Raw genomic sequence first — 12,368 nt, 5'->3', positions numbered from 1 at the left:
TACTGTGGTATTTGCCCTTTTTATCACAACTGCACACTGAACTGACATTTCAGTGAAACCAAAGGGGTTTAAAAGGGCTTAACTTGTACTTATGTACTATTGTATTTCAATGTATTTTATCATGTTGTAAGCCGCCCCGAGGTTTTGGCAAGGGGCGGCATAGAAATGTTATAATAATAATAATAATAATAATAATAATAATAACAACAACAACAACAACAACAACAACAACAACAACTTTGGCTGCACTAGACCAATTACTGTATAGTTACATGTACGTACCACTAAAGATGCTCCATAGTAATGAGAAACAAATCGAAGTGTCTTGCATATTATTTTTTTCACCTCAGAGTCAAATTCCTAAAACAAGTTAAAAATGAGAAGAAAAAGCAAAGAAATTCTAATTGATATTTTCCATTTGTTTAACAATGTAACATTAACAATGCAAGATCACCTACTTACCAACTAAGACATGTACATTTTAAATTAATCTAATCACTCTTTTCACCTCAATATCAATTCTTCTAAAACTATATTCCTATCTATAAAGATTAGAAGGGACTTCAGTATTGCTACAAAATTGTCCAAACTTATCAGAACAGATTTATTAAGAAATAGACTGGTTTTGCTACTTCCTGTAATGATGCATTCTGGAAAGCTGTCTGTATTTTTATTTTAATAGATTTTAATGTTTGTGGATGCAAAAATAACTTATTTTGAATATGTTATTTATTGAAGGAAAACAAAATAATGCAAATTAAGGTACAGAGGACCACATTAGCCACCTTGGGTTCCATGCAAGTAAAAAGTGAGGCTATAAATGTAAGAGTAATTAAAATAAAGTGCCCAAATCTTAAGGCTTAAGTACTGTGTTCATCTTCTACAAACTAGGACCTGGAACACATAGAGCTATTCCACTATTATAAACTAGTATTATGTCCCTGTCCTTATATATGACTCAGGAAATGATGTCTTAATTTCTGACTACAAACTAGGATTTTAAAGCAGGAACAAATTATGGTTTAAAATCCTGAGTCACCCTTTCCCAGTTTAGATGTAAAAGACAAGTGAGTTGACAAGCTTTGAGCATCTGATTACTGCACAAAAGAAGGGAGGGAAAGGCCAGAGGGAATGCATTGGCACAGTGTCTGTGCTTGGGCTGTAAACCAAGGTTTAGTGGACCAAGGTTATGTCTGGGCTGAAAGTATGCTTCAAATAGTGATGTGTCTTTAGAGCATATTTTTGAATATTATCCAAGACCACAATTTGTGGTGCCTGCATTAAAGGATACTTGGTCATGGTCTTAATTAATTATACCAAGCAGTTCTCATCAAATAGCTTTAATCCTTGGCTGCTTCAACTATATATGTATATATTTCCCAAACATTTTGTTCTGCCCCACAAGTATCTATGCATTCTCTTTACAAGAATGTGGATGAACAAACTTGGAAAAGAATTGTTACTTAATATAGAAATCAAATAAAGAAATCTAGGCGTTCCTTACTAGCAATTATATATCAATCACAGGTGACTTGGTAAAAATGTATTATGCTGCCACTTAGGAAACCATGAACAGCTAGAGAGATGACTTAGAGGAATTCCTTAGGAATGGAAATAAAAAGGCACAAGCCCAAAAAGGTCCTGTCCATGGATGTGATTTTCCCTAATGATGGGACAGAGCAACTAGGAGGACTCCCTGAAATAAGCTGGTTCCAGACCATTAAAGGCTTTATCAGGTTAATATCAGACCTCAGGAAGGAGAATGTGTGATTCTTTTCTGGGGAGAGGAACTATACTTAAGCTTCTATTTGAACCACCAGTTAATGACTACGGACAGTGTATGTATATTGGCTGGGGAAGTAAGCATATAATCTTAATTCAATTCCTTAGCCTACAATCCTATGCCTGCTTACCTGGAGAGGCTTCTAAATAGACACATATAGGATTGCACTGTAAAATAAAGGCATCACCTGCCAAAATCTCACTGTTACATGTTAAATGACAATGTTTAAAAATCCATATCCTAAGCTAGCAAAATGTAAATGGAAAAGACTTGACAAGCATGTATTACTTACATGGAACATATCATATTTACTTCCAATTATAACTAGTGGAACTGGAAATGGATCAATCAGCTCATGATCCTATGAAGAAATTGGTCGTATTTATAACATTTTTTGTAATTAACAAATGTATCCAGTTAAAATGACAGAAAATGTGCTAACAAGGTTTAATACTTCAAAACATTACACATAAACTTTGTTTTTCATGTAACAATTCAGGAAAAGTGGAATTTAAAACTGTATAGCAACTGATCCATTATGGGTAAATGTAGAAAAATACCTTACTGATGTCATAAATACAAAGAATCCACATTTCCACCAACTCAACCTAAGCCACCTACACTTGAACAGGCAACCCACAAGCTTGCTGTAACCAGAGATAAGAGAAGATACACTAGGTAAACCAATGGCTTTCCATGCTGGCTTTTCCTTTCAAGAAGAAACTAGCCAGGGGAATGATTCTCTGAATGTTGGGTTTCCTATATACCTGCCTAACCTCAGGTAGGTTTATATGCTTGACTTCAAGGCATTGTGGATGAAAAGGAATCTAAGATTAGGTGCACCAGAAAATGGAAGAAAGCATCTCTCCTTCCCTGCTTCCAGATGAATCCAACTAAATTGCTGCTGTAACCCATGTGAAGAACAATGGGTTCTCTGTCTACAGAAACTTTAGTGGAAGAAAATGAGCAGGTTACAAGGCTGCAGGAAGGAAGGATTTCTTTTCATCAAGTCCAAGCCTCCTTTGCCTTCTCACATATGCACAGAAACTTTGTGAGAGATAAAGGTGTTGGGGAGCCATGGTTTCTCCTAATCATAGGAAAGTTGGTATCAAAGTAAGAGGTGAAATAGTGGAGGAAAACATGCTTGTCAAGTGTTGGCAATATACAGGAAATGGCCTGCAGTCAGATAGAAGCCAAGTTAGCAAGTATGGTGTCTTTTTCTCATTATAATTTTTCTCTCATAGTAATAGTTACTTTCAAGTATTATTTTATATCCTTCGCTTGTGACTATAGAATATATTATATACGTTGTTTAGACACTGCATATGCACAACATTTGTACAAGATGACTGCATGATGCCAGGCACCTTTTCAATTGCATCTCTGGCAATCTATTTTACTTTTTTCAAGAAAGCACATTAGCAATTGAATTTCAAGGGCTGGTATTAACATCCCTGAAATTTTATAATTTAATTAGTTGTCATATTATCAAAAGGCACTGCATTTGTGATAGACACTTGAATAAATGCAAAGTATAGAGTTGTGCTGAAGACTGTTGTAACTACACCCCTTCCTTAAATCTCTAGCTTCATCAAGTCAATTTGCCATATAACTTCTGTATGTTCTAGTTTTCACCTTCATTTCAAAAGGGGATTATAAAATCAGTATCAGACTGGTTCTGTAAAACTGTTTCTTTTGATTGTTGTAACATGCCATAACAATTGCATTAGATGTCTAACAAGAATATATACGAAACCTTCTTTCCTTGTTTCTGCTCCTACAGAATTTTCATTAAATTGCTATACCGTATTTTTTGCTCTATAAGACGCACTTTTTTCCCCCTCAAAAGTAAAGGGAAATGTCTGTGCTTCTTATTGAGCGAATGTGTGTGTGCCCGATGCCCAAGACGCTGCTGGCCCGCCTGCACCACGTGGCACCACCTGGCCGGCATGCGCTCGGCGCGTCCTGCTCCAGCGCAGGTGAGAGCTGTGCCGCTCAGGGGGAGTGGTGCGGAGGAGGAGGAGCCATGGGTTTTAACCCACCGGCCGCATGGAGAGACAGACTGCTCCCCCCATCATTTGGGAAGACCTGCCACCACCACCGCATCACCCAGAAGACCACCGCTGGCATGCTGCCGGCCCGGCTGCACCACGTGGCACCACCTGGCCGGCACGTGCTCGGCGCGCCCTGCTCCGCGCCCCCCCTCCGGTGCAGGTGAGAGCTGTGCCGCTCAGGGGGAGCGGTGTGGAGGAGGAGGAGCCATGGGCTTTAACCCGCCGGCTGCACGGAGAGACGGACTGCTCACCCTCACCGCCTGGGAAGACCTGCCGCCGCCACTTTGCCGCCTGGAAGACCACCTCCGGCACGCTGCCAGCCCGGCTGCACCACACCTGGCTGGCACGCGCTCTGCGCGCCCTGTTCTGCCCCCCTCCTCTGGCGCAGGTGAGAGCTGTTAATCACAGGTCGGTGTGTGTTTTCAAATGGCAACCCGTCTTTTAATGAAGCCCCTGGGGAAGTGATGGGGAATGTGCCTGTGATTATCAGGAAGCTTTCCATGGATCCCTCCTCTAAAAACTAGGTGCGTCTTAAGGTCAGGTGCGTCTTATAGAGCGAAAAATACAGTAATTTTCCACTGAACAAGTTCTTTTACATCAAATGGATTTTCAGTCATGCATAAAAATCTAACAGCATTGTTTATGAGTCTCAAAACGATTATCTTTAACTGTGTATGAGCCTGTGACATCTGGAGAAAATATTAAGTTCTTACTGGATGATCCTTTGGCAAATTGTTCCACTTTTTCTGTTTAATATCAGCAGCTGCTCTAGGATTGGTTTGTCCCAGTTTTGTTATAACTCTGTCTACATGCTTCCTTGTGGCTTGCAGAAGAATATTCATAGTTGGCCAGAGTTCATTTGGTTTTGAAAGATCCAAAACCAAAACAATAGCAACTGTCCTATAAATGTAAGATGAAAAGACACCTTCATTTGTAAAAGCTAATAAGATATTCTGTACACAGGCTGTATCTTATAAAATGGCAATAACTGAGCATAACAACTCTTTTAACCCTAATATCCAAGCAGATCAAAATATTACATTAATACAGAAACAATTGATCTTAGCCTGGAAAATTACTTGAAGTTTACTTAATTTAGCTGCCATTCTAACTGATTAGACTAGATTATACATAAAACTGATTATGCAGGATCAGTGAGTGGTCTGAAAGCACCTGGCATAATGGCATAGCTTAAGTTAAGGAGGTATGAACCTGATCAGCAACACAGATAAATAATCTTTGGTTACTTAACGTGATAGGATCATATAATATGCTTTTATTCTGGCTTGTTTCAACAGAACATAGTTTAACTTAATGCAATTTCTTCCAACTTTAGTTAATTTAAAACAGGAAGCATATGGTACCAATCCATCCACATGGCCATGCTAGAGAATGGGGGGGATCATACAACCCTGAGGCTTGGTTTTGTCCATTCAGATAGTGCCAAGTGACAGTTTAGGGCATTGATCCTTTCCTCACCAAGATAATCTTTTAAAAAAAGCTTCCAATGAAATCATCAATTTGTATGAAATGGAATAAAACATTTATAGTGACACTTTTATTGAATGATGTACAAGCCCTTTAGCTTTAAATTTTCACAGCAGGCCAACAAAGGTACTTGGCTGCAATGATTCCTTCTTTCTTACTATTTTAGTCCAAGAAATACTCTAGTTCAGTATGAACATTACTAACATCCAAGAGCACAGTCTTTTTCAAAGTAGCAATTTTAATAGCTAAATATTCTCTGTGGAGAGAAGAAAAAAAGGCAACTGGACTGTAATTCATAGAAACTCTGTCCATTTGGAGGGCTACAGGTTCTCCACCGCTGGAGTAGCGCCTGGAAGGTTTCCTTAAACTATATTGCTTTCTGATGATTTTTTTAGAATATAAACTTTATTTAACCTATCTTCCTTTGTATGGAAAAAGCCAATTTTAATAAGCAATTAGAAGTGCTATAAAAGTCTATTCAAAAGAAAGTAGGTACATACAGTAAATTTTAAGGACTGCAGCCTCAGTGATGTGCAGTGAATCTTAAAACCTGGGTTCAATGCAGGTATGACTGGTTATTGTTTGCCAGTGGCACTAATACTGACTACATATAGATATATGCTTTCTTTTCTCAATTTCAGAAAATGAGAGTCAGTGTTGTGTAGTGCTTAAGAGTACAGGACTGGGACTCAGGCAATTTGGGTTCTAGTTCCTACTTGGCCATGGAGCTAAGTGGGTGAGTCTAAGCAAGTCACAGTCTCTCAGCCCAACCTACTTCAAAGGGTTGCTGTTGTGAGGATAAGATTGAGAGGAGAAGGAAACTTATATAAGCCACTGTGAGTTTCTTGCAAGGAAAAAAGGCAGGCTATTACATAAACAAACAAACAAACAAACACCACCACAACTACTACATGGGCAGAAAAAAATAACCTTCAGCCTACAATGTTCACACACTTGATTGCAGATGACTATTTGGAAAAAAAAAAATGAATATTTCAGAACTAATAACATTTAAGAGTAAAAGCCCTCTTCACAGTGGCAACAAAAATAGAGAATAATGTTGAAATTATCAAAATTTTCATTTACCTTATATTAGCAGTAGTTATAGGTATGGGAATCAGGTCCAACAGTGAAGTTCCACCACCTAGTTCCCAAAAATTAGCAATGTCCTTGGGCTGAAAAAAAGTGTCTTCCTATTAGAACTACAAAATGTTGATGCCTCACCAGTATTTTCAATACTCATATAGGCAAGTTGTCAATGATACATTTTGTGAGATCAAATGCTCCATAACAACACAGCAGATAGGGCTGACAGGTAGAGGCTGATGGGGATTACAAAGATGTCAGCAGTGGGCTTTGTTGACTCGAAGTTGGAAAACAAGGTTTTCATGTGAAGCTTCAGAAGATATTCTAAGAACCACTTCACTCTTTATGTGGCAGCATGAACATGCTAGATGTCATTGAAGTAACATTCCCCACCACACTTAAAATATGAGTGAGAGACACAAGTCCCTAAACACTGCCGATTAAAAAATGATGGGTTATTGTGCAGCATGCCTACTTCCACTTTTAATGTAGTATCCATAATCAGCTCCTTTGGAGGTTGTTTAAGGGCTTACATGTGGTTTGCTGTAGGGTCAGCTCTTGGGTTGTTTAGCTCCTAGACAATCCAGCAGTCCAAGCTGCAATGTCACACTGCATAATCTATAATGGAACCAATTGTGGATTGCACAGTAAAAGCAGAAGGGTGCATCAAAAATGATCAGTTTTTAAATCAATGGAAATAAAACCTGGTAGGCACATACCAGGAAACTACTATTGGCCATAGTTCTCTGATTTATTTTTGTCTCCACATGCTATTCACCAGTGTTTTGTAAAAAAAAAAAAAAAGGTGCCGGAACTCACGCCCATACGGCAGTAAGCACACACACCAATCCCAAGCCAAGCAGGCAGCAGCAGAGCAGCCTCCCAAGCAGCTATCTCTCACTATCAGAGAGCAGACACAATAGCAGCCTGCAGGCACTATGTTAATGATGTTTGCTGCTGATCTGCTACTCCGTGCAAAACCACTTCGTAAAATCCATTGGAAAAAAAGGAGCCGGAACACAGTTCCGGTGCGCTCTATGTCATAAAAAAAGCCCTGCTATTCACTATCTAAACTTACATAAACAGCTCTGGTTTGTATCAAAGACAGCCTGGACTTTTTTTTGCTTTAGTCTCAAGTAGCTATGTCAGTTAAAACATGCAACTAGCAGCTGGGACATCAGAAGGTAGGCAGAGCAGAATTATCATCAGATCTTTCTTTTCTAATGCCTTCCTCAGCCTGTAGACAATTCCAGAAACAGAGGAAAAGAAGGTGAATCTGTCAGTCAAAGAGCCCAGTGAGAAATTTTGATTACTGAATGAGAAATGCAAACTGGTTGTGATATTAAGAAGCTTGCAACTGCTTTCTAATAGGGTATGGCTATTTTCTATTAAGCAAACTAAAAACAAAAAGGGGCAGGGTAGGTATGTAGACCCATATCAACTGCTTCCACTCTTAAGTATATTTAAAAGGAAAATCATAATATAGTCTAACCTAACTAAACCCATGCAGTTCTGGAATAGATGTAATATGTAGGTCCATCTAGGCATTTCAGAAGTTTTCCAAGACAAATACATTTATTTTACCCCAAATTAGCATTCCCAGAACTAAAACTGAAATATATTGGTTAGAAAAGTGCATGAGTTTCCCCAACTATCAAAGTAATTGCAAAGTGGAGTGTGTCATTTGCACTGAATGTGAAGGAGACTCTACTGTGTGGCGCTCATGACATATTTCATCCTCAGTTTGTACCATGTTTTGATTCTAACATCACTCAAGACCCACAAGGAGCAGATCCTACTATAGCTTGTCTGCATACTTACTGTATTGTGCCCTTTTGCTCTTCTTCCAAAAGTATACTCCAATGCAAGTGTTGGTTTTGGAATTTCATCCCTAAAAAATGAAGACACCCCCCAATCGATCAAGTTCTATTGACATTATTTTGGAATAGAATTACTTTTGTCCTATTATCAACAGAATTCATTCACCAACAAAAACATAAAATACATAATAAATACATAATGTAATAATACATAATAAAAGTGGTTTCTAATAAAACCTAAAAGGAATAAGGTTATATGATATGGCAAGACTGAAAAGAAGTGAAACCTCTGGAACTTAGTCCCACCAGCCTCAGAGTGACATTTAACAGAAATGCAATAGAGGGTCTTTTTGCTGACTATTACCAAACTGCCTGCTAAGGGAGACAAGGCTAGATCCATCTTCACTGTTTTCCCACTGGCATGCAAATACATTATCATGCAAACATTATTTGTTTTCTTGCTTGTTGTCTTGTTTGCTATTTTTTAACTGATGGGTGCTGCTTATTTTTTAATTTAGGTGATGTGTTTCAGGGGGCAATCCCAATGATTGTGTTCTTTATGTTCATTAGCCCCCAATGCAGAGGTTTATGAGCTACCAGTGCAGACTGTGATGAATGGCACAAGTGATCTCAGACTCCTTGTACCTCCTGCTCTAAATTTCAGCTTGACAACCAATTCTGTATCCTAGTAGCCCCTGTCTCCTTCTTATCCTGTCCCCTAGAACATCCCCTTTACCCAGATTAAGGTTGATTTCCTAGCCTTGGCTCCTAGGTAGGGAGGTGGGATCGAAGTGCAAATCCCTAACTCTGAGAATTGGAATATTCTATGTCTCTGGAAGCTTTCTAGGCACATAGGAGCACTCTCATAATGCATTATATTTTAATTATGGAATGTTTAGTTGTCTGGAACATTATATTTAGTGGAAAGTTAGCCCACAAATACAACTAATTACTAAATTAGCATTAGATTACCTTGGTAAACCAGAATAAAGATCTAAGACCAGATATAAGGCTTCACCTCCTGTGATTATGGGTAGTGAAAGCTTTACTCTGGGTATTCAATAATGGATATTTTGACAAAATGAGCATAATTAAATACAGAAAAGAGCAGAAATTTATTTACCTGCACATAACCTTGAAAATTAAGCCAGTTTCTGAATACAGAATAAGGACCAATAGCTTTTTGTCTGGCTTTTTTTTTTTTACTTAAGGCATTAGGCAGGAATACTTTCTCCATAATGCTCATTGATTAGTACATAGTAATTTATAATTTAAACTTACTCTCTATGTTGGTGATCTCTTATTGTTTATCTTGGAATGCCAGTAATCTGTTCCAGCTTTGATGCAGACAATAATTTCAGCTATATGTCTAGCCATTTCATGAAGTGGTCAAAGTCTGAAGTGATGTCAGCTGGAGACACTATACCTCATAGTGTGCTAGTTAACTGGCAATTTAGACTGTGCACAGATTTCATTACTAACTTGAGAGTACTTATCCCTAGAGATATATTTCAAATGATTATGCTAAATTTGAGTAAACTAATTCATGAGATCTTATGAGATATTGATAGTTTTGTATTCTTAAAGTTGAGTTTCTGCGGTAAATAAAATGAATGTACTACCTCATGATATTCCTTTACTCCTATCTAGCATGTATTTCCAAACATGTAATGCTTTGTTTTGTAAATTCCTTGTGCTTCCGGTGCATCACATTATCTTTTGCACAGGTTGCAACTTCTGATTAAAGAAGTTAGTTTTGACTTCCCTGGGCTTTCTTTACATCAGACCTAGTAACTGATCTGTACTAAATTTTGGTCTTTCCTGCTTTAGAGATTTTGCCTTCATCAGCTCTGGAATCTTCATGTTTGGATACTCTCCCCAAACAAGATGTGTTCTAGTTATAGCAGTAAGAGGTGTGGTGTAGTTTCAATGAAATTAAATTTTGAAACTCATATTTAAAGACTCGCAAATAACCAATTGTTTGGAGGACTTGGATGAACCAGCTGATACTTACTTCGGATCAGCTTGTAGGTCTTGATGATAACTTTCTGCCATTCTCTCATTTGTGTGCTATTATTTGCCAACCAACATCTGTTAGAATCTAGGTTCTGCCCTACTGCTTTTACAACTCCAGAGTCCTCTTTCTTACTGAAAGTATTACTTGAGGTGAACAGCACAACCCATGTTTATAACTATCTACTATTGGGTCTTGAGCAAAAATACAACAATGAACTGGAACATCCTATTTTGCCTAATGAATGGATTTCATTGTTGGCATCTATCTCAGAAATGGTAATGGATATTAGGTATGTTTAAGCAAAAACTGATGTTTTGCGTATACTGGATGCCACAATGTCTTTTAAATAAGAGTGTATATTCACCAAACTTAAGTCATAAATAAGTCATGTTGCCCTTGCTCATATGTTTTGTCAATGCCTAATGGCTCCTTCTTTTGAGGAGTAAGTAATAACATAAACTTTATGACAGAATGTTATTAATATTTACAGATAGGCATGTTCTTGTTAACTGCCTTTTGGAGCTTAAAGCAAGGTCAATGTAAATGGATTTCCTCTGCCTTTTCGGAAGCTAAAACTCAATATTACAGCACTGAAAGGACAAAAGTCCACATGCAATAATACTAGGGATAATACTAGGGATTTGAGGACTTGATGAAACTTTTGATTTTTAAATGGTGGATTTGGGTGTAATTTACAAATGGAAAATACAGAGATATACTCTGGACTGCCTTTGTTGAAATCTGTGTAATTATCCCTAATAATTTTGCAATACATAAAATATATAGAGGTACATAATACACGTGTTCATACAACGGTACCTTGGATCATGAACGCTTCTGTTCGTTACCAAATCAGTTCACGAACAGAAAGTTTGGCAAAATTTTGCCTCTGTTCACGAACTCCGCATCAGGTGACGACCACGATCACAGCCATCTTCCACTCGCTTTGGCTGCAGCAGAAGCCCAAGATGACTTCGCCCTGCCCACCGAAAGGGAGCACATTACATGAGGGGGAGCCATGAGGGCGCGCTCACCTCAGTTGAGGCCTTCCTGGCTCCTCGCCGCCACCCCGCTTCCAAGCTGGAGGAAGGTCCCCTTGCAGGTGTTCGCCTGGCTCTGGGATGGGGAGCAGGAGCGGGATACCGGAGAGGTGAGTGAGCGGGAGCGGGATACCGGAGAGGTGAGTGAGCGGGATACAGGAGATGGTTCCCCTGGCTGGGAGAGGGCCGCGAGGAGGGAGGTAAGGGCTGCTTTCCATGGGCCAAGGTGAGGGGAGGCAAGGACGGGGCCTCAGCCAGCTGAATGGGGTGCCTCCCACCTCTCCCCGGCATGGGGGGAAGAAGCATGGCAGACGCTCGACAGCGGCAGCATCTTGCCCTGAGAAGGCTGCAGTGGAAGCGCAGGAGCTGCAGCTCCGCTCCCACTCCACTTTGGCCCGTCTGCCCCCACGCTCAGCAAGGCAGCTGCAACTTGGCCCGCAGCCCGGGGACGTGGCTCATATTTTTGTGGGAAAAAAATACATATTTATTTATTTAAAACTTTTATATGCTGTCCTTTATCTATAACTGAAAGTTATGGTTCAGAATGGATTAACCTTATTGACATTGAACCTTATGGGGAAATTTGACTCAGTTTGCGACCAGAATCGTGGAATTAATTAAGTTTGTGAACCGAGGTACCACTGTATTTATGTACTCATTGTCTATTCATTCATTCACCCAAATTTCATGTAAGAAATTTATAGTAACTTTTTATTTCTTTGTTTTTATTTTATTTTGAAACTTGCTATACAAATTAATAGGGAAAAAATAGACCTCTTGGTCGAGGGAGGGTTTCTTTGGAAGGAGCTGCATGATTGTATCGCTTCCTTGTGTAAAGCTGAATTCACCCATCCTTGAATCCATCCAGTCAAATCTCCCCACCTAAACCTGATAAGCCACAATAGACAAAAATCAAGGGGGCACCTGATTGGCTACACCGCTACAAGTGTCTTCTCCACATTGCAAAGGCTCATCAATAGACACTGAAACAAAACTGGAAAAATGGTGACCTGGACACTTCAGCAGCACGTGTATCAATGCTGGTATTTAGATGGCTAAGAAGGTATGAAATTGTGATCT

At 39.1% G+C, this 12,368-nt stretch overlaps 1 protein-coding gene across 1 annotated transcript in view; it reads right to left on the bottom strand.

Annotated features, from left to right (window-relative positions):
• Positions 1–11,099, bottom strand: part of DYNC2LI1 (dynein cytoplasmic 2 light intermediate chain 1) — a gene marked incomplete at its 5' end in the record, with an annotated part of 29,413 nt that extends 18,314 nt beyond the window's left edge. The window contains 6 exons of the mRNA XM_044428966.1: positions 283–360; positions 2,076–2,144; positions 4,551–4,737; positions 6,412–6,500; positions 8,233–8,302; positions 11,068–11,099. Coding sequence (XP_044284901.1) covers positions 283–360; positions 2,076–2,144; positions 4,551–4,737; positions 6,412–6,500; positions 8,233–8,302; positions 11,068–11,099 — 525 coding nt within the window. The remainder of the gene's footprint in view (positions 1–282; positions 361–2,075; positions 2,145–4,550; positions 4,738–6,411; positions 6,501–8,232; positions 8,303–11,067) is intronic.
• Positions 11,100–12,368: the final 1,269 nt, after the last annotated feature.

Source organism: Varanus komodoensis, unplaced genomic scaffold (genome assembly GCF_004798865.1).
Source record: "Varanus komodoensis strain SLA01 unplaced genomic scaffold, ASM479886v1 scaffold2, whole genome shotgun sequence".
NCBI classification, from domain to species: Eukaryota; Metazoa; Chordata; class Lepidosauria; order Squamata; family Varanidae; genus Varanus; species Varanus komodoensis.
Note: the sequence above shows the minus strand (reverse complement) of the source record. Positions and strands in the feature narration are given on the sequence as shown.